Here is a 25,000-nt window from a genome sequence, read left to right as displayed (position 1 = left end):
AGATTTGATAGGCTTGTGGTAGCTGAGATAATAACCCTATGTGAATCCATGTTCTTAAAATATACCTGTAGGCCTAATTCTTTACACTAAAAGAAACAGGAACAATTTGACATGTTGTTATTTATAGGTTATTATGCATACATTTTCTTAGACACCCCTGGGTTAAACGCCTGGCAAAAGGCCACAGCTTACCCTAATAGCAAAAGCTCTGTGCTTTGCACCTTTGACACTGTCAAACCTTTCAGACCTACAGAGACCTGTAGCTCGCTGACAGCTTGGCACAACTTTCTCTGGTAATCACACCTCAACCTCACACCGCGTTGATGCGTGTCTGGCTGTGTCTGCGTGTTTCTGTTCCTGTCGTCATGGCGACGGGGGCACAGATAGGCGCCGTGGCAACCGTGCCCTGGAATCTTGGGCGCAGACTAGCAGCTGCATTTACCAATGAGTTCATCCACTGGGATAGACACTAAACCCCAGCCAAGCTGCCTCTCTCATTGTGTGTGCGTGTGTGTGTGTGTGTGTGTGTGTGTGTGTGTGTGTGTGTGCGCGTGCGCGTGTGTGTGTGCGTGTGTTGGGTGTGTGTGTGTGTGTGTGTGTGCGTGCGTGCGTGTGCGTGTGTGTGCGTGTGTTGGGTGTGTGTGTGCGTGTGTTGGGTGTGTACATGCTGCTTTAGTGTGTATGTTTGATACTCCCACCGTGACACAGAGGAAAGGGCAACACAAACACTGAGGCATCACAGAGATAGAAGGAGAGGTCATGGGATGATGAGGGGGCCAGGGGGGCGGCACATGGGACTGTGTGTGTGTGTGTGTGTGTGTGTGTGTGTGTGTGTGTCTGTATGTGTGTGTGTGTGTGTGTGTGTGTGTGTGTGTCTGTATGTGTGTGTGTGTGTGTGTGTGTGTGAGTGCGTGTGTGTTTGTGTGTCTGGCTGGCCGTGTGTCTGTGTGTGTGTGTGTGTGTGTGTCTGGCTGGCCGTGTGTGTGTGTGTGTGTGTGTGTGTGTGTGTGTGCGTGCGTGCGTGCGCGCGCATGTGTTTGTGTGTCTGGCTGGCCATGTGTCTGTGTGTGTATGGGGGGTAGCTGGCTAACCTTCCTATCATACTGCTAACGTGTCACATGCGCTGCAGACGGAGCGAGAGCAACACACAGATGGAGAGACTAGTCAGATGGAGAGACCAACACACAGACAGAGAGACTCGTCAGACTCTTCGGCTCAGAAGACGCACTCTCTCCTCTCCTCTCTTCCCTTTTCCTGCTCTCCTACTAATCCCTAATTCACTTTGCAACTCTTTTGTCGAGTGTGCTTCTTGTGTCTGGCTTTACTTGTCTCTTTCTTTTTTTGAATAAACTTGTCTGCTTGTCATCATCACTTCCACTGATTCTGCTTCTCCTCATGCTTACATTTTTCTAAACTACCCTTTCCTCCCTACTTTTCCTTTTTGCATTTTATATCTCTAATAACTCCCCCTATCATGTTACTCTCCTCAGCCTGCTACTGCGAGCTCCCTCTCACCGCTGCTTCATTAGTCCTTCCCGTCTAGGCTTATTCTTTCTGATCCTCTCTCCAGTCTCTTTTTGTCTTTCTGCCTTTGACTTCCTCCCACTCTAAGAAGCCAGTCTCCTGTCTTTTCTCCACCTTCCTTTCCTTTCCTTTCCTTCTCTTCCTCCCTCCCTGGTGTCTGTTGGATGGAGAGTTACTCCCTCCTCTACAGTTCCTCCCACAGGACGGGGCTTCTCTCGGGGTTCCAGCGTCTGCGCTCTGAGCGGAGGATGTGCGACGTGGTCCTGGAGACGAGGGGCACGTCGTTCCCGTGTCACCGCGCCCTCTTAGCCAGCTCCAGTGACTATTTCTGGGCTCTGTTTGGAGAGAGCACCGCGGAGAGATTAGCAGCCTCCATTAGCCTGCCAGTGCTAACGCCCGAGGGTTTGGAGGCCATTCTGGACTTCCTGTATTCCGGCTGGCTCAGCCTATCGGCGCCCACGCTTCCCGTCGTCCTGGAAGCGGCCAGGTACTTGCAGGTGCAGACAGCCGTGTCGATATGCGAGTGCTTCATTACCGACGGCTTGTGTGCTAGCAACTGCTGCTGCTATGCTAACTTGGCAGAGCGCCATGCCCTCCCGAATGCACTCGCAGCTGCAAATCATACAATCGCCATGGAGATGGGGAGGTTACTACAGGAAAACAGGGAGGGACTTCTCGAGCTGAACATCCAATCGCTGATGGCGGTGCTAGACGCCGACGAGATGCCTGCGGTCAAGGAGGTGGAGCTAATAAAACTGGCTCTGGATTGGTTAGATGCGAATGGCCCCCTCCCGCTGCTGAGGTCCAATCTTCTGCTAAGTCATCTGCGCTTCGGATTGGTCACCGTTTCTGACCTCACTCATCTCAGCCATACCCACAGAGCAATGGCCACGCCTCTAATAAGAAGCCAGCTGACTCGAGCGCTGGAGTACCATGGGCTGGGTTCAGCTCAGCCAATCAGACAGAGCAGACAGTCCTCGCTCAGAGCGTCACCCAACCGTGTGCTGCTAGTGGGAGGTGGCACCAGTCCTGATTGGCCGGAACAACAGGTGCTGACCTTTGACCTCACAGGCAGGAAGTTTTCATCGCTGACTTCCAGTCTCCCGCGGCGACTGAGAAAACAGTGCGTCTGTTCCGTAGGCGGTTTCCTCTTTGTGATTGGAGGAGAAGAGATGAGAGAGCGAGATGAGGATGGAGGGAAGTCCGTTCCTGCTACGACATCCAACCGGGTGTGGCAATTCGACCCTCGCTTCGAACACTGGGAGGAGGCAGGGTCGATGCTGGAGAGAAGGGCTCGGTTTGCCTGCTGCGCCACAGAGGACGCCATCTATGCCATAGGGGGGCAGCATGCATGTCCGGAAACAAACGCGCATGCCTCCGTGGCGTCGGTTGAGTTTTATGACATGGCGGCGGGGACGTGGAGGAGAGGAGCGGCGATGCCCAGCCCCCTGTGCGGCCACGCCTCGGCTGTGCTCGATAATGGAATCTATGTGTCTGGTGGGGTTCCAGGTGACAATGGCAATATAGAGGGCAGCGACTGGGGTTGGAACCAGGACGGTAACCAGGGTGCTATCCAGGATGGTATGGGTAATAATAACCAGGGTGGTAACGGAGGTCATCGGCAAGAGAGCAGTCGAGAAGTCCTGTTCTGGGACCTCAAAAGCAAAGTGTGGGAGAAGAGAGCCTCCATGTCCATTGCTAGATTTGGTCACCGCATGGCAGCTGTCCACGGCCATATCTACGCCTTGCTAGGGATGTACGAGCCCTTCTGTGACATCGAACGTTACGATCCGCGGGCAGACCACTGGACCCGCCTGCGGCCTCTCCTCATTGGCTCGTTCAGCTACGGGCTGGCGACAATGCCGTCCGGGAGCCTGCTGCTGTTCGGGGGGAGGAAGTGGAGCGCGGGGCGAGAGGTGACGGTGAGGAGCGTGTTGGAATACGACACGGAGCGAGACCGCTGGAGAGAGATCTGCCAGCTGCCCAGACCGCTCACCGGGACGGAGTGCACGCTGCTGCCCCTGCCAGACTGAGTGCTGAAAGAGATCTCCATGGCTGTGATCTAGTACCTAGAGTCTGAAGTGAGAGATCTCCATGTATGTGATCTAGTACCTAGAGTCTGAAGTGAGAGATCTCCTCCATGTATGTGATCTAGTACCTAGAGTCTCAAGTGAGAGATCTCCTCCATGTATGTGATCTAGTACCTAGAGTCTCAAGTGAGAGAATTTCACTTGATTCCAGTGCAAATCAACTCATTTAGTTTCAAGAGTTTTCTTGAAAATCATTATTGTGCAACACAGTCTCAAAACTTTGAAATGAGCACACATTTTGAAATGCAGAATAATGTGAAGTGAAATGATCTCACGCCGGTGAAGATTTTTGACTGCAAGATTACACAAGTTATACAGTACAAGTTGTTAAGATGTTGTTGTTTTTTTGCATGAATGACAGAATGCTAGCTGAGTTGAAAGAAGAGAATGAAAAAATATGCAACCAAAATCTATCTGTCAGAAAGGGTGATTTGCATCTACAATTGAAGTATTGAGGTGATGCTGTTATTGAGAGCTACTTACAATGTGTGCAACAGTAGAATAAGCTTAAACTCCCATGTCAAAAAAAATGGTAAGAAACCATCAGTAGCCTTAAACCGAGCAAGAGCTATATGGAGAGAGATAACAGGGATTTAGAGTAGAGGCGAGTGGAAGAGAAGTCGAATCCTTAGCAGGGCAGAATAACAGATGTAATGGGGACACCTTTCAAAATAAAAGCTACAGCAATGCTAAGCTAAATATTTAATGAAAGTTGTAGATAAAATTATGCATGTAACATTCCTGTTGCAAGAAATGCTCGTTTTATTTACCAGCACTGAATGATTGATGCTTTCTAAATGACAGAAATGGAAGGAGGGGTATTGAGTATCGTGTTCCCTCGTTTCATTTCCTGTATCTGCACTGGCAAGCAAAAAGTGGGTCAAAAGCAACAGAGAAGAAACATGATGTATCATGAGTCCTAGATACTGCAATAGTTGTTATCAGGTCCTTTCGTTCATAATTTAAGGACTTGTGTTTTAATCTATGTCCATTTAATTTTTAATGCATACTGTTTGCATAAACATTATTTACTGTATTTGGTACATTTTATGATGTTTGATGCTACTATTTGATTCAAAATTACTTTGGTTTTGATATATATATCCTGTAGTGTCATTATTTTCAAAAACAATTGTTTCGATTTGATGCAAATTGATTGCAGTTATACAGTGGAACATTCCAAATGTTAATTATCAGGATGCCCTTTCCACACATCACACAGTCAATCTGCTATAATGCATCTCACGTGTCTCGAATTCTGGTGCACCAAATAAAGTCGGTGTGATCAGATCAGCAAGACAAGAGCTTAAACACATATAAAAAAGTATATTAAAATAAATGCAAAATAATTTATTCTACCCATAAAATAGCATTGCAAATTTGACTACTTTGTGTGTCTGTTTGAATGATAATTGTCCACCTTGCTGATTGGCATGTGAGAGGAAGAGCGGTGGTAGTTACCACTGTGATTCTCTCTCTCTCTGTACTCACAGTGTCTGAATTCAGTTTTATTTTCCACCTGTCTGCCTGCTAATCAAGAGACCGTAAGGTCATCTGTCTGTCATTGACAGAGACAGCAGCTGCTCATCTCCCCCTCTTCAGCTCCTCCTCTCCCCATTACCCAAAAACTAAACAAACCACAAAACCCCTTGGTCCAAATCACTAAACTTTATTGACCCAGGCTCTTCCAACAGAACAGTCGAATGATCAAGTAAATAAATACTGTATATCATATAAACTATAGATTTAACATTAAAACAGACTTCACTCAAAGACAGCCCGTCCCCCAAAAAACGATAGAATTAGAGAACATAATAGCATGACACTTAGTTTGCACTCTATGTAGAGAGATCTACAGTACTGTATGTAGAGATTTAAAACACAGAAACAGAAAGGGAGTAGTGTATATACAACAAACACATGCTACTACAACCAACCACGGCCAGCAGCATATAAAGAGCATTCAAACGGTATGTGTGCATGTGTGTGTGGTTTTACTTACGTAGGTCAGAATTGGGGACACACACCCGACTCAAGACCGATTGGGGACAGCTTTTGCAATTGGGGACAAAAGTTGTGTCCCCAGTTGGTAAAAAGCTTATTTTTGGGTAAGTTGTTAAGGTTAGGGTTAGGTTAAGGTTAGGTTTGTCGGGTGTCCATACAGGCACGATTGGCTGTGCCTGCAGGTGGCAAGCCGGATTGGGGGTATGTGTCCTGGTCGCTGCACTAGCACCTCCTCTGGTCGGTCGGGGCGCCTGGTCGGGACGGACGGTAACTGGTGGGAATAGCGTGATGAAAAGAAGCAGCTGGCAACTGCGCATGTGTCGGAGGAAGCATGGTGCTAGTCTCGGCTCTCCCCAGATCGGCAGAGGGTGGAGCAGCGACCGGGGCAGCAGGGGGGTAAATTGGCCAAGTACAATTGGGGAGAAAACGGGGGAAAATCAGGAATAAATAAATAAATAAATATATATATATATATATATATATATACACACACGTTAGGTTTAGGCAAGGGGTGGTAATGGTTATGGTAAGGCTCCAGGAAATGCATGAAAGTCTATATAAACCCCAACCCCAAAAGTGTCTTAAGTAAGACTGTGGGCCTATCCTACGCCTGGCACAAGGGCAAGCGTTGCCATTGCTAGTTTCTAGCACTCAAAATATATATTTTTTCTTTTAATTACCAATGGGTCAGTACATCAAAGGACGTGTTTCAGCAACCCAGTGGTAATTAAAAGGGTTTTTTTTTTTAGATGTTGAGTGCTAGAAACTAGCAATGAGAACGCTTGCCCTCGCACCGGGCGTAAGACAGGGCCCTGTGTGTCTTTGTGTGTGTGTGTGTGTGTTTGTGCATGTGTGTTTGTGCACATGCTCAAGCTTGTGCGTTTGTGTCAGCATGCGCACACGTGCATGTCTAAGTGTGTGTGTGTGTGTGTGTGTGTGTGTGTGTGTGTGTGTGTGCGATTGCTTTCATAGTTTTGTGCAGTGTCTCTGAGTAGAAGTCATTTGGCAGCAGCGGTACAAATAACAAACTGATATATTCTAATTAGAGTAATAATTTAATTTCTATGCAAATATTTCCTCACATCTCTATGTGGCATGCAGTATATGGTGAACCAAATGGTCTTAAATAGGATAAATCCACCCTCAGATGCTCTCACACTGTGATATCACTTTATTGTGTACTTTGCTGATGTACCCACTTTTTTCTCAACCTGCCTCCTCTACTTCTACTTGTTATTGACTACATTTCCCAGAATGCCTTTTGACAACCCAGAACTTATTGCATTCACCTGTGGGGTAAATGTAGGTGGGGAGAGTGCTAGCATGGTAACAAGGTAACAGCAAGAGAGTGAGTTTTTCCAAGTCAAGAGTGGGAGTCACGGTCCTTACTCAAAATGCAACATAATGCAATGCACTGTTGCATTGCATTCTGGTGTATCTTTCCTTCTTCTACGATTGATTTCTCTCTGTAACCAAAACCTGATGTTTACCGTTGAAGTTTTAGGATTTTCAATCAAACTCCACTTGAAATACACCATCAAACAAGATTCTCAACAGCCGCTTTCTTCAGTGTTAAAGCATTTTAGGGTGGACTTTTCCTTTATCTGGGGTCCTATTCCAGGAGAGCTATAACATGTGTGCATACTTCAGGTCCAGCCCAGCACAGTACATAATTCTACCAAACCAGCACAAACATAGCTCTCTAAAACCAGATCTAGAAACTATTAGAAAAAGGCCTGTGCTTATTGTTCTCTGCTTGCCTATACAGTAACACCCACTGTACAGTAACCATCATCATAGACATCAAGTATAAGGCTTGATAGGATACAATGTATGTCACTCAGTGGCTATTAGTAGCCTGGTAAACAATCCTGATCACATGAAGTCACATTTCAGTTTCGTTCTGCGGCTCAGTGTGGCTTCCACCCCGCCTCCAGCGATTTCCAGAAATTACAAAGTGAATGGGCCAATCATGGACCTTCCTCATAGTTGACAACGTAGGCGGCCAATCAGGGACACTGGGCACTGGCAAAACAGTATAGTGGCTCCCGTAAAAACGAGCGGTAACGTTAACATTAGTAGAGTAAACACAGCCATAAGTGTAGTTATTGCAGAAATAGACTCAATAACAACAATTAAACAAGAACAAGAGTATGCAACAGCAGACTTTCCCGGCGGAAAAGACGTTTCCACCGTTCTTCTGAGTGGATTTAGATTAGATTTGGTGATGCTGATTGGCTGAAGGAGTTGTCTGTCAAGGCAAGTACTCCCAACCACTGAAATCACTGTGGACAGATTGGAGTCCAGACCGATACGTAGAGTGAAATGTAAGATCACGTTATCAGGATGTTTTTTATCAGGCTAGGCTACTAGACCATCTACAGTATGAGACTTTATTTTACACTGTGCAGTCAGTATATTGTAAAAATGGACAAGAAGCAGGATGAAAACACTGTTAATACCAATGACAGCTCATACAGATACAGCTCTGTAATCCCATTGGATGGTACATTATCTCCATAAATGTGTCAGGAGGGCCAATCAGACAAAAGTCATCCAACGTAGGCTCCCGTTCGGCGTGGCGATTGGTTGATTCTGCATCGGTTAGGTGACTTTGTTTTATGTAAAGAATGCAGAAGCCAACGTGGGATATTTTAGTATCAGTCTACTCTCTGCCCTCGAGCCAGCTGGAGTGGCATAACCAATCAGCTTGTAGATTGACTCAGATGTGACAAGAGGGTATGAGTAAGCCCTGTATCACTCAGTGAAGCCTCAAAGAGCTGTCATGTGGCAGATGTACACTGCTGTTAGCATATCAGGACGTGATGTCAGCTATCAAGTTGTGCCTACTTTCCTCTCTCTCTACACAGCCATCACTATCTGCAGTAATGCCAATGTTTCCATCCCTTCCATTGAGTTCAACCCTGATGCGTCCAAACTGAAAAGTCAGCCATCGGTTGTTGCAATTTGTTGAAATCCTTCTGGAATGACAATCGGGACACGCAAGCATTTTGTGTCTGTGCGTGTCTTGTGTGTGTGTGTGCTTGTCAAACGTGGGTCTCAATATAGGAGTGTGTGTGCGAGAGAGAGGGAGTCAAGGGCGGGGCAGGATCTGATTCAGCGGTTGTGATTGGCTCCTGAGAGAACAGCTCCTGATAGGCTCTCTTCCACTCCTGGAACTCTGCCGACGACAGCAGGGGATTGGCCAACAGCCTGTCAATCAGCGCTAGCTCCCCCTCCCTGTCCTATGGGGATGCAGAAACACAGGAGGGGTGGGTCACTTCTCTAACGCTATGCTGTAAAACGCACAGACATAGGAAGACAAACAACAGTCAAAGGAATAGAGGGTATGCATGTGATGTCACAGAGGCAGAAGTCACTGCGGGGTCACGCCCACTGAGTCACAGCAAGACTGAGCTTGAATGCAGTAATCAGCCTAGATAAGTGACACCTGCTGCTCAGGGAGGAACTTGACACTCATTTTGACACTCATTCCCGATTGAGGGGGCGTGTTCCAGTGGGTGTGCATACCCTCTATACACGAAGCTTTTGTGAGATTGGTAAAAACAAATAGGTCAACTTACTCATGTAATGAGAAGAGATATACACACCAAATCTTCCACAAAATCCAACACTTCAGCAATACACTATGTTGAGTGATAGTAGGCCACTATGAAAATGAAAATTTGTAGCAGCTCTGTATGGTAAGCAATTACCTCTGCCAAGAAGTTATGCTTTCGGTGCAGTTTGTTTGTTTGTTAGCAGGATTACGGAAAAACTACTAGGCCGATTTAGGTGGATGGGTTAGGATGGGCGAGCCATTAAATTTGGGTGCGGATCCGAACCGGGGTGGGGCAAAGAAGGGGGCGGAGCTAGGGAAAAGGGCCAGGGGGAGTGGCTAAGTGTATCTGGGTGGTGGGAGTGGGCATGGTCAGGAAAGCGGGGGGGGAGGGGGGGGGGGGGTGGAGGGAAAAGGGGCTGTAGCTAGGGATAGGAAGGTCGTAGAGAGTCGGGGTTCGAGGGGTGGGTAGGGGGAGTGGCTTGGTGGTGTCTCTGGTTGGTGGGAGGGGGCATGGTAAGGAAAGTGGGCGGTGCTAGGAAAAAGGGGTTGTAGCTAAATAGGGATAGGAAGGTCATACAGTCTGGGTTCGAGGGGTGGGTAGGTGGAGTGGCTAGGTGTAGGTGGTCAGGAAATGGGCGGGGCTAGGGATAAGTGGCCGTAGCTAAGGATAGGAAGGTCGGAGAGAGTTGGGATTGGAGGGGTGGGTAGGGGGAGTGGCTGGGGGTTCTGATTCTACTCACACAATGCGCATATCATAGCAGACTGGAGTATTGGCCTTGGCAGAGGTATGGACTGTCCGAGTGCACTTCTAGTTGTAAATCATATTCAACTAAGTATCATTTAGTAGTAGTAGCTGTAATTATTATATATTATAGTATATTATAATTATTGTGTTTACATTGTCATGTCCATTGCATTAAATGTAGTATACATTTTAATTTAAATGTTACATTACTGTATTGTAGTCATGTGTACTGTATTAGTCCTATTGCACTATGGTCCCAAAGGAACAACGTTTTGTTATTATATATACTGAGCACTGTTAGGGCATTCACGACTAGTGAATTTTACTAGTCGACTAGTCGTCCCTAAAGGTAGTCGACTAGTCGTTTTTTTTTTGTTTGTTTTTTAATCTTTAAGAAAGAACATGAGGTATTTACACGACATACATGGACTATTATATCCCATATCCCATATCCCCCACAAAGAATTGGACAAACAACCAAACAAAAACAATGCATTCACCTATCCTGATAAGCCTAATGACACTGGGGTAAAAAGTTCTTAAAGTCAAACTCTGTATGTGGTTGCCATATTTTGGGGATGTCTAAGAATCTGCCTTTGCTCTTGTAGTAAATGTTATCCAACGTATGGTAGCTTGAGAGTTCATTCCACCAGTGAACTACAGCTGGGGGATTGGATGCTTTCCAATTTAAGCTATGCATTTCCTAGCTGCCAACAGGGCAAGATCTACAGTATGTATTTACATTTAATGCATTGTTTTTGTTTGGTTGTTTGTCCAATAGTCTTGTTTGTTCTTGGATTATTGTATTTTATGCAGTTTTCTTGTTTTGTTTTGTTGTGTTTTGATGTTCTTTGTGGGGGATATGGGATATGGGATATGATAGTCCATGTATGTCGTGTAAATACCTCATGTTCTTTCTTAAAGATACAATATATATATATATATATATATATATATATATATATATATATATATATATATATATATATTTAAACCACTAGTCGACTACTAAGCACAGTGTCGACTAGTGGTTTTACTAGTCGACTAGTCGACTAGTCTGTGAATGCCCTAAGCACTATATGGTTGTTTGACAATAGATCTGCTTGACTTGACTTGAAGTCTGTCTTTTTTTTTATTATTAAAAGGAAATATGATACATGTGCTGTTTTAGAGTACCAAGGATACTTGTTTAAATGGGAAGTGAAAGTGATGGGCAGTGATGGGCATTACTGTGTACTGTGAAATATCACTGTGGAGGAGGAACATGTGGAGGAAGTGGAAATATATGTGGTTGTTCACCTGGAATAGTTCCAAAAATAAACCAAAATAAACAGCATTATTGCGTTATAATGACATTTAATTAATAAAAATGTATGATTCTACAGGCCATATATTACAAACCACTAACTTATGACTTTACAGGACACATTTCTTGCTTTGGATAATGCTGATCTACAGTATGCTACTACTGTATCACTCAACACTCTAGTTTATGCTAAAGTGTGGGAGCACCAGTGCAAACGGTTTTCCAAGGACGCATGGAGAAGTTTGGTGTGTGTGTTTTCATTATTTGAAGGGGAAGTTGACCAACGAGCCAATCTCTCAGAAATGTGTTTTCTCTTAATAGACGCCAGACAGGAACAAACATGTGAGGAAAGCTACTCCACCCGACCTACACCAGCAGACAGAGGGCAGCCAAAGCCACAGACCCTCGCAAAAAGCTAGCTACACACACAAGCAACAAAGCCCGACGCCCTTATACACTATAGAAGCAACAAAGATACAAACTCCAGAGACAACAAGACAGCCACAGCAAAAGAGCCATTGACAGGCGACAGAGGCAAGCAGCCCAGTAACCATGCCCATACAGCATCAAGCCACAGACAGAGAAAGACTCAACCCAAACCGTGGAGACAGACTCAGACAGAAGGCTGCACTACAACTTACAAGACAGAGACGTCTGCCAGCAGTGCGTGTGTGTGTGTGTGTGTGTGTGTGTATGTGTGCGTGCGTGTGTGTGTGTGTGTGTGTGTACGTGCACGTGCGGCGTCGTGCGTGTGTGCATGTGTGTGCGTGCGTGCATGTGTGTGTGAGAGAGAGAAAGAGTATATACATGCATAATGTGTTTGTGTATACATCAGGCTCAGAAATTGATGCACGCTCAGTCAGGGCAAAAACACCCATGAAATTTAAAATGCAGGAGCAAAAAAAATCCCTCCAATAATCTGGAGTAGGCCTGCCCGGTTTTCCATTTGACCGGCACCTTGCTGGCATTGTATTGGCTGCATGGTCTATGTTGATGGGAATGTGGAGGTGATTTGTGGAAGCCTGTAACTTGGGGAATTCTTTCCCGTGTGCTCCGGGCGAGAAAGGGTGTTTTTTGATGGGAAAATAATTGAGTATGCAGCCTGAAGCGGGAGGAAATGTTGGCACCATGTAGCCAGCAGCAGTAGGCTATAGGAAAATGCATACAAAGTGCTGCGTCAACAAAAAGTAAAACATTCGATATTGTAAAAGAAAAGCGTCTTCTATAAGGCCATGCCACCAGGTTTTCCCGCAGTCGAGGAGAAGTGTCGGACAAATGGTGGTATATTACATGTCAGAAATAAAGCAAATCTTTCTAGTAGAAATTGAGTGTGTATTTGCCAATTATATGTGGTGCAAATGTATTATTTATTAGTTCAATACAAATCCAAAAAATCATATCAAGGGGGGGGAGCCCTTGGAAAAGTTTCATTCCCTTACAGTGTGTGTGTGTGTGTGTGTGTGTGTGTGTGTGTGTGTGTGTGTGTGTGTGCTAACATTCCTTTTTGTGTGTATGCAAGATGGTGTACACATTTGTGCTATAGCTGTATGTGTGTTCGTGCATGCACATTTATGCCTATGTGTACTGCACATGCTCACGTATGTGTGTGTGTGTGTGTGTGTGTGTGTGTGTGTGTGTGTGTGTGTGACCCTACCTTCAGCGTGGAGGTGAGTATGCGGAGGCGATGCAGGCGGTCGTTGAGCTGGGGGTCGGCAGCCCGTCGGAGGAAGGACTGCCTGAACTCTGACTGACCTTTGACCTCTGGCCCAGCGCGGCCTAGCGGACACACCCCGCCCTGCTCACATGCACGGAACAGGTCACCCAGGGACGCACCCTCACTCCCGCCTTCACACACACACACACACACACACACACACACACACACACACACACACACACACACACACACACACACACACACACACACACACACACACACACACACACACACACACACACACACACACACACACACACACACAGAGGGAGGAAGAGAGATGACACAACAAAGAGTGATGTTTTTGTACTTTATTATCCCTGGGGGAATTTATCCTCTGCATTTGGCCCATCCTACAGTATACTTAAGCAATAGATCAGGACAGGCCGTGGTACAGTATATGCTTATTATACCACATCTAAGGGTCGTGCTTCGCCTGACACTGTAGGCGGAGGGCGAAAACACCCTTAGGTGTGGTATAATAAGCATATATCACGGTCTGAATTGATCTATTGCTTTTATAAAACGTTACCAAGTATGGCAATATGAAAATTATTATTATTATTTAAATGTCTTAAATCACTGTAAAAAAAAAAAAGAGAAGAGCAAAAATTAGATGAGCTGTTTGGCTTTATAAAGATGCTCTGGTCCTGGGCCCTTTTATAAAGCCACTTTTACTCACACAGTGAGTGGCTCTCTTTCCCTCTCTGTTATATACTACGTTTTTCCCAGAATTGTGTGTTACTAGGGAATAGTTTGGAACCTAGCTGATGTCCTATCAGTTATTGTACTACCAAACACTGCAACAGGAAGTAAGGTGTGGGAAATTTAGAATATTTGTTGTTGAGAAGAAACTGTCTATAGTTCTTTTCACAGATCTCACATTATATGAACGGGTATAAGAGCTGTCTAAAATCTAATTAGGCAGAGACTTGAGTTATATCCCAGTGCAACCACTGGAGGACAGCAGTGTACACATGACCAAATGTACTAGTATTATGCATTCAACTGTGTTAGTCATAGAAAGAATATGAATGATGGAAATAGCTCTTTCTGTCTCTGCATGATTCATTGAATGAGAACTCAGCAGCTTATTGCATCTCATTGTAATGCACAGCGCATGCTTACGATTAAACTGTCATTTTCTCTGCAGGCTATTTCAAAAATCCATGATCACCCACCCACTCTCACACACACACACACACACACACACACACACACACACACACCCTCTGTTTACGCAAATCTGCTTAATCTATTTATTGTGTTGGCCTTGCTTCTTCTCCCTGCAAACCCTTGGGTGCACCTTGGCAACCTGTGAGCCACCGTTTCATTAGCCTCAGTAGATCATTAGTTGGCTTGAATGCGCGTCATCCTCTTACCGTTTTCACACCAACGACCAGGGATGGACCAGGGTTACTTGACCAATGTTCAACCCTTCTTTTGTCAATTCACACCAAGTCAGTCAATTAACGAGTAACGAGTATTGGTTTATATGCTTATTGGTCTTTCTACCTTTCTACATTATCTATTCATAACATTATATGTTTTGCATTGCATGCCTGGTACTGATTATTTATCAAAACCAGTAAACTGACCGGTGTGTGCTTGTTGTTCCTCTCTGGTAGGGGGCGTGAGGAGTGTCTGTAGGTTGCGGTCTCTGGTAGGGGGCATGAGGAGTGTATGTAGGTTGCTGTAAAACTAGCTGTACTAGTAAACTGACTGGTGTGTGCTTGTTGTTCGTCTCTGGTAGGGGGCATGAGGAGTGTCTGTAGGTTGCGGTCTCTGGTAGGGGGCATGAGGAGTGTCTGTAGGTTGCTGTAAAACTAGCTGTACTAGTAAACTGACCGGTGTGTGCTTGTTGTTCCTCTCTGGTAGGGGGCGTGAGGAGTGTCTGTAGGTTGCGGTCTCTGGTAGGGGGCATGAGGAGTGTCTGTAGGTTGCTGTAAAACTAGCTGTACTAGTAAACTGACTGGTGTGTGCTTGTTGTTCCTCTCTGGTAGGGGGCGTGAGGAGTGTCTGTAGGTTGCTCTCTCTGGTAGGGGGCATGAGGAGTGTATGTAGGTTGCTGTAAAACTAGCTGTACTAGTAAACTGACCGGTGTGTGCTTGTTGTTCGTCTCTGGTAGGGGGCGTGAGGAGTGTCTGTAGGTTGCTGTCTCTGGTAGGGGGGCGTGATTTCTAACCCCACATAGGATAAGCAATAACCACGCCCTGTGGCGCCGGGATTGGCCAGGAGCATTGAAGCTTGGGACTAAAGCACCTGGGGTTTTTCATCTTTTAAAATAAAGATGTTTAAAAAAAGTATTGCTTGTTACATTTTCAGTGCTGTACCTTTTCTCTGGGTAAGAATTGAGCTTGAAATTAACGATAATGATACATTATATTATATGAGCTATGAACGTGAACACAACACCGTTTATATTATTGCATGTTTTTGTAGATTGTGTACATTGTGTGTAGATTACAAGATTCAAGATTTTTATTGTCACTCCATGGTACAAGTATCACGTGTGAAATTCTTGTGCTGTGGACTCCGTTTACAACATAGTGCAAATAGTACAAATATAACAGGGCATATGGGTGCAAAAACAAGAGATTACAATTATTATTATTATTATTATTATATTATTACAATTATTATGCTTATTATTATTACTATGCTAAGGAAGGTAGGTGACCATAATTCATTTCAATGTCCGCTCTCAATGTCCGCTCTCGAAATCGCTGTCCGTTCTCAAGAGCTATTCAGTTGGTTCATGAAATCGCTGGGCTGCGTGCCCTCCAGTGTTGCTCCTGGCCAATCCCAGCGCCACAGGGCGTGGTTATTGCTTATCCTATGTGGGGTTAGAAATCACGCGGTAGGGGGCATGAGGAGTGTATGTAGGTTGCTGTAAAACTAGCTGTACTAGTAAACTGACTGGTGTGTGCTTGTTGTTCCTCTCTGGTAGGGGGCGTGAGGAGTGTCTGTAGGTTGCTGTCTCTGGTAGGGGGCATGAGGAGTGTATGTAGGTTGCTGTAAAACTAGCTGTACTAGTAAACTGACCGGTGTGTGCTTGTTGTTCCTCTCTGGTAGGGGGCGTGAGGAGTGTCTGTAGGTTGCTGTCTCTGGTAGGGGGCATGAGGAGTGTATGTAGGTTGCTGTAAAACTAGCTGTACTAGTAAACTGACCGGTGTGTGCTTGTTGTTCGTCTCTGGTAGGGGGCGTGAGGAGTGTCTGTAGGTTGCTGTAAAACTAGCTGTACTAGTAAACTGACTGGTGTGTGCTTGTTGTTCCTCTCTGGTAGGGGGCATGAGGAGTGTCTGTAGGTTGCTGTCTCTGGTAGGGGGCATGAGGAGTGTATGTAGGTTGCTGTCTCTGGTAGGGGCATGAGGAGTGTATGTAGGTTGCTGTAAAACTAGCTGTACTAGTAAACTGACCGGTGTGTGCTTGTTGCTCCTCTCTGGTAGGGGGCATGAGGAGTGTCTGTAGGTTGCTGTCTCTGGTAGGGGGCGTGAGGAGTGTCTGTAGGTTGCTGTCTCTGGTAGGGGCATGAGGAGTGTATGTAGGTTGCTGTAAAACTAGCTGTACTAGTAAACTGACCGGTGTGTGCTTGTTGTTCGTCTCTGGTAGGGGGCATGAGGAGTGTCTGTAGGTTGCTGTCTCTGGTAGGGGGCGTGAGGAGTGTCTGTAGGTTGCTGTCTCTGGTAGGGGGCATGAGGAGTGTATGTAGGATGCTGTAAAACTAGCTGTACTAGTAAACTGACCGGTGTGTGCTTGTTGTTCGTCTCTGGTAGGGGGCATGAGGAGTGTCTGTAGGTTGCTGTCTCTGGTAGGGGGCGTGAGGAGTGTCTGTAGGTTGCTGTCTCTGGTAGGGGGCATGAGGAGTGTATGTAGGTTGCTGTAAAACTAGCTGTACTAGTAAACTGACCGGTGTGTGCTTGTTGCTCCTCTCTGGTAGGGGCTGTGAGGAGTGTGTGTAGTAAACTGACCGGTGTGTGCTTGTTGCTCCTCTCTGGTAGGGGCTGTGAGGAGTGTGTGTAGTAAACTGACCGGTGTGTGCTTGTTGCTCCTCTCTGGTAGGGGCTGTGAAGAGTGTGTGTAGTAAACTGACCGGTGTGTGCTTGTTGTTCCTCTCTGGTAGGGGGCGTGAGGAGTGTGTGTAGTAAACTGACCGGTGTGTGCTTGTTGCTCCTCTCTGGTAGGGGCCGTAAGGAGTGTGTGTAGTAAACTGACCGGTGTGTGCTTGTTGCTCCTCTCTGGTAGGGGGTGTGAGGAGTGTGTGTAGTAAACTGACCTGTGTGTGCTTGTTGCTCCTCTCTGGTAGGGGCCGTAAGGAGTGTGTGTAGTAAACTGACCGGTGTGTGCTTGTTGCTCCTCTCTGGTAGGGGGTGTGAGGAGTGTGTGTAGTAAACTGACCGGTGTGTGCTTGTTGCTCCTCTCTGGTAGGGGCCGTAAGGAGTGTGTGTAGGTTGCTGTCTCGTGGCAGTGTGAAGCTGCGTGGTTTCCCTCCCTGGGTTGACATGGGAATGAGCCTCTGCATCGCCATGGGCAAAGGGATATTCCTCTGTGCAGGAAGAGTGTAAACTCCACCCAGCGTCAAGGGCCCGCCCCCCGGGACTGGCTCGGCGAATACGGCGTCCTCTGGAATGAAAAGAGACAACGAGACAAGTCATAAGACAGCAATGAAATGGTGCCTGTCCCATGTGGTTAGAATGATCAACAACAGTGAGACACAGGGACGCTGGAACTAGGGGTGCTTAGGGGGCTGCAGCACCCCCTCCTGGCGGGGAGCTGTAACTGCAAGGCTAAAGGGCTTACTTAACACATTCACTGCCAACAGTTTTTCCAATACAGTAGGTAGCTTCTGCCAAGGGTTTTTTTGAGGATTCTGGCTCATCTTTCAAGAGCCGAGGATTATTTTCTGCTAGGACTTTGTGAACACAAAATATCTCAAAAGAACTAATAGAATGTGTGCTTTCTCTGTCTAAAAGAGTTAGTTTTTATCATGTTCTGTTATGTAGGCATTAGCAGTTGAATACAGCATGGTTTCAGCATCTGAGAAGGAAAGCTGAGATAAATGCCTTTTTGTGAAATTCGATAGAACAGGCAGAACAGTCACTTTAACCATTTATTTTTGGCATCAGTGAGACATCAGACATCTAAACAATAGTTCTGAACAGTAATTTCCTCCAATATAACAGCACCCCCACCCCCCTCTCCTTCAAACTCCTCCCTCCGTGGGTGTGTCTCTGGTGGCTCTGCAGCGTGTGTCACAGGCGAGTCTCTGCTGCCTGTCTGTGCTGCCTGGCGGCCGCTCGTCGCGCTCGTCGTTCGTTTCTGGGGTTTCGGTTGTGAGCTTTGATGAAGCTGCGTGCGATTCTGGGCTTTCTGCTACGTGTTTCAAAGTGTGTTGCACCCAGAGTCTATTTTTGGAATCCCCCACCGTTGTGCGCCAGCTCCCAGCGCGAAAGCGTTTTCGCCATGAGAATGGTTTCCTCACGCTTTTTCCTGCTGTTTTTGCTCGGCTTTCTCTAGTCTGGAGAGCGCTGTCGCCACTTAGTGGGTCGGTGGAATGGGTTGTACACGTTTGGTGGCTCCCATATTTTTATAGGAGATGTAGGGGGCTTTGATCAACGTCCCACCGTCATTTTTTTTTTTTTTTTTTTTGACGAGTTAACTCGTCAACGGCAGTCAACCGTTGTTGTTTTTTTGACGAGTTAACTCGTCGACGGCAGTGAACGTGTTAACAAATCAATATTCTTTTAATATATATATTCTTTCTCTATTTGTTTTCTATTTCTATTGTTCTATTTCTCTATTTGTTGACAATGAGGAGAATTTTACTGGCTTGATCATCTATGTTTTAGAGAAATTGACTGCTGAACTTCAGGTAAATTGATATGTAGCATATTAATGGAAAGTAGTTATTTAGGGAATGCCGGATTTAGGTGGGGGGGGGGGCATTTTGATTTTATTTTGAATACTGGGGAGGGCAAGGTATTTTTTAAGATAGGAGGGGGAGGGCATATATATATTTTTTCCTTTTCTGCTTTGTATTAGTTTGCATTGTGTTTCGTTATGTAGCCTATGTTTTATATCCACCCACCCCCGGTGGGTGGATGGATATAAATGGTTTCTCCCTATTTGGTCAAACTTCGGTGTGCTGCTGGTTGCAGCCTCTAGTTGCCCATAGTCGTTTCTAGTTCTCCCGGTGTGCCTGTGGCTGAAGAGACACACGTCCCAGGACTATGGAGGATATCCACAATAGCCTACACATGGAGCCATATGAAATCTGCGTTCACGGAATCGCGGACGGAATTGCGGAATTTACCAATAATAACCCTCCCACCTCTCCTTCCCTGTTCTCTCCTCCTCCACATTTCCCATTTTCTCCCCCACCTCCTCCCTCTCCTCCCCCACATCCCCCCGCTCTCCCTCCCTCCTCCACTCTCCTGCTTTCTCCTCTTCCCCCCTTCCCCCATTACTCTAAAGCATAGTACACACTCTACTCCAAAGCAGGGCACCCACTCTATCCCCTCCAATATTTCGCCACTATTTAAAGCATGGCACCCATGCTCTTAGTATTTCGCCACTGTTTGGGGCATGGCACCCATTCTTCCCTGAAGCAAGGCACCCACAAGCTCTGTATGTGAGCATGTGTTTGTTTGGCGGGGGGACTCACTACTAAAGGCTTGCAGCCAATTAAATTAGGCATAGCTTGGTTGCTAAGAAATTGACATATGTCCGTTTGCAAGATGTGTGTCTATCATATAATTGCTCGATATGTTATTATTACTATTGTACTTTGTTAATGTTGTGTCAGTTAGCCCTCCCTTCCCTGTTCTCTCCGTATAGTCTCCCACACTCCTCTATACTCCCATACTCTTCCTTACGCTCTCTCCTCCCCCACATTTCCCTTTCTCTCCCCACCTCCTCCCTCCCCCTGCTCTGTTCTCCCCCACACACACCCCTCCCCCCCCTTACCCCTCTCCTGCTCTCTCCTCTTGCTCCTTCCCCACCTCCTACACCCTCCAACATCTCCCATTCCCTCCCCACCACATCACTCTCTCACATTCCCCCTGCTCTTCTCCCTTTTCCTGCTCTCTCCTCTGCTCTATCTTCATTTCTATATTTTCTATATTTCCCCATCAATTGTTCAAATGTTATCTTTATTCTGTATATTCTTGCTACTGTTGTGTCAGCTAGAATTAGCTAGACATACTTTCTGTGAAGCCCTCTGAGACATGCTTGTGAATTAGGGCTATATAAATAAACAGAGAAAATAAACAGAGAGAGAAAAATTGAATCTACTGTAAAACGTGGAATACTGCATAATTTGCTATAATTGGGCTGAAATTCAATATATAATGATATTAATAAGGTGACGTCACACACTCTCTCCCTCGTCTTCCCCCACATGTAGCTGCCTGCCCAGTGGACTCTACAGTAACGCATTAACAAGCGCATTAACAATCGCATGCCATAGCGTCGGTAACATGTGCAGAGACAATAATATGGACATGTTGACACCCTGTCTGAAGTGTGCCTGAGTAGCCTACATAACGTTAGATGTCAGCTGTGAATAATTCTGCCTCAGACCTTCTCACTTACATATCCCTGTAAGACCCGCTGTTGCAGAATTACAACATTTTTATTTTATCTAAAAAAAGGTATAAATGTTTGTTTTTTGTGTTCCCCCCCTCATAAACATAGTCATTGGGTCCTATTGTTCAGTCTAACAATGCTATTGGATAGATAGGCCATTTGTATATAAGTCCCACCCACAAGGTCATGATGTATCACAACTTCCAGAACTTGGCTGAGAATTAACCACCCTTTGTTTCATTGGACTGGGTTTATCAATTCTAAGTACCGTAAATTTCGGACTATAAGCCGCGGCTTTTTCCCCGTTTTTTGGCCCTGCGGCTTATATAACGGTGCGGCTTATCTATGGATTTTATCAGCTAACGGCCGCTCGGGGACCTCCAAAATCTATGGATGTTGGTATGAGGCAGAACGAGAGCAAGACAGACATTACGAGAGCGAGACCCTGATTGGATGATGTTGCAAAAAATGTGCCTCGCGACCTGATTGGAGCACTGTGCCACTACGCTCTCTCAGCCACTACAGTAAAACACCCTCCCTCCTCCCTCGCTCCGGGGGGAAAATGGCAGCGATTGAGCCTGAAAGACAGTCTGAATGAAATTGAATGTAACATTCCCAATTCTATGTATTACATTCTAAAAAACTAACGGCAACATTTTGGAAGGCTAAGCCACACAACTAGCTCGTTGTAATCTAACATCATGCTTCAAAAGATGGAGAACTGGCTGTGTTACGACGATGGCGGCGAGAAGAAGGAAAGAAGGAAATCGAGCAGCAGCACGTAACCTTGGCATCAGGGTGTTGACACAGAGAGCAGACGGCCGAGGTGTGTCCACCGTTCAGATCCGACTGAAGGCCAAAACAGTCGCCACCGAAATGAAAATTGAACATTTTAGAGGTGGACCATCCTGGTGTTTCAGATTTATGAGACGAAAGGGACTGTCCGTCAGGGCGCGGACGACTGTGTGTCAGCAACTCCCTCCCGACTACCAGGAGAAAATTACAAACTTCGGCGAATTCACACAAAGAAAGATCAAGGAATATTCCATCGGACCGGAGCAGATCATAAATATGGATGAAGTGCCTTTGACGTTCGACCTGCCTCTCACTAGGACTGTTAACAAGAAAGGTGAATCGTCCATCACGTTGAGAACCACAGGTCACGAGAGAACGAATTTCACTTGTGTTCTTGGCTGCACAGCATCTGGAGTAAAGCTCCCGCCGATGGTGATTTTTAAGCGTCTCACAATGCCAAAAGAAAAGATCCCCAGCGGGATATGCTTGTTTTGTTGAAATGTTAATAAATGGGAGCTTCCCCAAACAGCCATCTCTTTCCCGACAATCCCCTCTGTGCACGAACCCTTACATATGGTAATTAAACATCAAAACACCCGCGGCTTATAGTCCGGTGCGGCTTATATATGTAACAAACAGGCAATTTTGCTGCTGCGGCTTATACTCAGGTGCGCCTTATAGTGCGGAAATTACGGTAAGTAAAATGCCTTTAATTTTTTTTTGTGATCAGTAAAATGACTAGAACATGTACATATGTTGATATTGTGAAATACATTGCCCAAATATTACATTATATTATATATAATATAAATATTATATAAATATTATTATTCCCATAAAACCTTAAAAAAACATGTTTTTTTTGCAAACACTTCATTATCATCTCCAAAGGCCTCCTACAACACCATCTGAAAGGTTTAAAAAAAAATGTTTTTATGTTTTACTATGTCTGTGTTCTACAGGGATATTCTATTTAATTCTGTTATCTTGTTAGTTTAAGACAGTTTAAATACTTTGTAGATGCAGTTACCTTATTATCAGTGTTGTTCATGTTACTTTAGCGTTCCTAGTCAAAGCCTTCCGACCATAGTCTAGATCAGTGGTTCTCAAATGGGGGTCCGCGGACCCCCAGGGGTCCGTGGCACTTTGCCAGGGGGTCCGCGAAAAGTTTTCAAGTAAAAAAAAAAAAAAACTTTTTTTTTTTTAATTAAAAAATAAAATGCTACATGTTAATTATTCCTTCTCAAACTACTTCCTACATGGTGCTAGTCTATCAAAATATCTTGGCTGTCAATGATTGTGTTGCATAGTGGTTTTCTGTACTGTTGACAAATTGTGATATTGTAAGTCGCTTTGGACAAAACAAAAGTGTCTGCTAAATGACGTAATGTAAATGTAATGTAAAAAAAAAAAAAAAAAAAAAAAAATAGTTGCAAAATCTTCATAGTTCAACGAAAATAGTTTACGCTTTAAATCTAAAATGGTTCATGGATTACATTCTAATAACAAACCTATCAAAATAAAAGTCAAGCACGTTACCGTGGAAACAATTAAGCTTAGCCCAAAATCACAAATCAGAATGAGGGGGTCCCCGGTATATTTTCTATCTTGTAAGGGGTCCTTGGCTGAAAAACATTTGAGAACCTCTGGTCTAGATGGCCCAAGGAATGAAAGATGAAAAATCCACTTTTGCTCATGATGAAGGTGGAAAAGTTTCCTTTGTGGCTGTGTATTCTTATTCACTTGACACATGCCGTTTTTACAAGTTTTTTTTTCGTTCGCTAGCAGCTGCATGTTGAGCATTGACTGTATATGTTGATCCATGTCAAGTTAGCAAACATAAACACCACCACTTCCTGTTATAACTTTCAAAATAAAATTATGTCTGAAGCATTTTCTGATGCTCAAAAAACTCTGAAGTGAATGTTTTGTTCACAGTCGTTTTTTCTTTACTTGAAGCACACAATGAGAAGCTTAAAAGCACTTTACCAACAAAAGATTTAAATAATTTGAATAGAATGTTTTGTACAGTCATCTACTGTATTTCTGACTTGAAGCACTTGTTAAAAATAGTGCATTGTTGTGTAAATTGACTGTTATATCTTATTAAATTGTGGACATTTATTCATCCCCACTTATTAGACACTATTTCTGATGGTAAAATGAGCATAAAAAGCAAAACATAGAATTCAGAACAATTAAAATGGAAAAAAATAAAATAAAACGGATGTTACAGTATATGGCTCTACCTACACACACGGATTATTCCTGTCTGCTCCTTTCTCGTAATCGCGGAGGTATAGCTCTATTTGTTATACTGGAGCGCATCTATGATGCATGAGCAAGCATGCACATGCACGGTTAAGTTCTGGCTCATTTCAAAGGTTATCTAAGCATGGTGGCACATTTATAGCTACATAATTAGTTAACTATAACTGACCACATGACCAAATGATGATACGAATATGAAAACATTACTGGTGACGGGCCGGGCGCACCCGCACATACAACATTCCATATAGGCCTTTGAAGAATATTGTTGGTAGGTTAAATAGAAGGCTTGCTTGCAGTCACTTAATGGAGGAGCCACAGTAAAGGAAAAAATTCAACAATCGATCAATATTATCAGCTATAGCCTAGTTATCATTCTGATTGATATTAAATAGATTAAATGGATTACTATATAATCGGTAATATCTGCCCATGTAGGTACTAACAGTAGAGCCACTGCACGTCTCATTAAATCATAATTGTAACAGGAACTAAATCTGCTGTGCATAGGCTATATTTTCTATAACAACTCAAATCACATGAGGGTGGGGGTTTGTGCATTACCTAGTGGTCCAGTTTGTAGGTAGTGCAGACCAGCCTCGGTCAGTGGCGTCTCAATCAGGTCCTGCCAGGAACGCCGCTGAGACGAGGAAGAGCGTCCCGGGGAGCCTGTCTCACTGCTGCCCCCCGCAGGACTGGAGCGATACTGCAGGAAATATAGGAGAAGAATCAGACATTGATGGAGTATGTTTTTTCCAGCAATATTATTCACCACTGTCAAAGTAAAATTGTTGAGGGCATAGACCAACATTTTGGGGGAGATTGGCCTGTCAATTTACCCATTAACACGTTCACTGCCAATGACGTGTTTTTACGTCAAACAGGATCCAACGATTCACTGCCAATGACGTGTTTTTACGTAAAAAAAAATCGATTTTGTTTTTTTGACGGTGGGATGTGCATCTAGCCCTTTTACATCTCTTATATAGGTATTGGACGTGTACAACGTGTACAACCCATTCCACCGACCCACTAAGTGGCGACAGTGCTTTCCTGACTAGAGGAAGGCAAGCAAAAAGCAGTGTGACTGAAGCCATTCTCATGAAGGTGGATTGGCGAAGGCGCTTTCGTTTTCGCGCTGATTGCTGGCGGTGCGGGATTGCAGATTTGCATAGTGGATTGCGGGTGGGACACACTTTGAAACACGCAGCATAAATATGACCAGAATCGCAAAAGCTTCATCAAAGCTCTCAGCCAAAACTCCAAGAAGCGAGCGAGTCCATCCAGACTTTGACTTCCTCAAAGAGCGGCCGCGCAGACAGGCACAGCAGCAGCAAAGCAATGAGACTGGTGACGCGAGGTTACAGCAGCAGCAACGAGCTTGTGGCACGGCCGCTGC

General features: G+C 45.0%; 2 protein-coding genes across 2 annotated transcripts in view; one reads left to right on the top strand and one right to left on the bottom strand.

The window, feature by feature from the left end:
- Window positions 1–1,688: 1,688 nt before the first annotated feature.
- Window positions 1,689–3,557, top strand: klhl34 (kelch-like family member 34; the record flags this gene model as incomplete). The annotated part of the gene is made up of 1 exon (XM_083651149.1): window positions 1,689–3,557. The coding sequence occupies one exon, from the start codon at window positions 1,689–1,691 to the stop codon at window positions 3,555–3,557; it is 1,869 nt and encodes a 622-aa protein (XP_083507275.1).
- A 5,108-nt stretch (window positions 3,558–8,665) lies between these two features.
- Window positions 8,666–25,000, bottom strand: part of cnksr2a (connector enhancer of kinase suppressor of Ras 2a) — a gene marked incomplete at both ends in the record, with an annotated part of 187,002 nt that continues 170,667 nt past the window's right edge. The window contains 4 exons of the mRNA XM_083652157.1: window positions 8,666–8,863; window positions 12,886–13,076; window positions 17,347–17,571; window positions 24,166–24,307. Of these exons, the coding sequence (XP_083508283.1) occupies window positions 8,666–8,863; window positions 12,886–13,076; window positions 17,347–17,571; window positions 24,166–24,307 (756 nt within the window). The remainder of the gene's footprint in view (window positions 8,864–12,885; window positions 13,077–17,346; window positions 17,572–24,165; window positions 24,308–25,000) is intronic.

Source organism: Poromitra crassiceps (genome assembly GCF_964638095.1).
Source record: "Poromitra crassiceps genome assembly, chromosome: 2".
NCBI lineage: Eukaryota > Metazoa > Chordata > Actinopteri > Beryciformes > Melamphaidae > Poromitra > Poromitra crassiceps.
The sequence above is the reverse complement of the archived record's forward strand: the minus strand, read 5'-3'. Positions and strand labels throughout refer to the sequence as shown.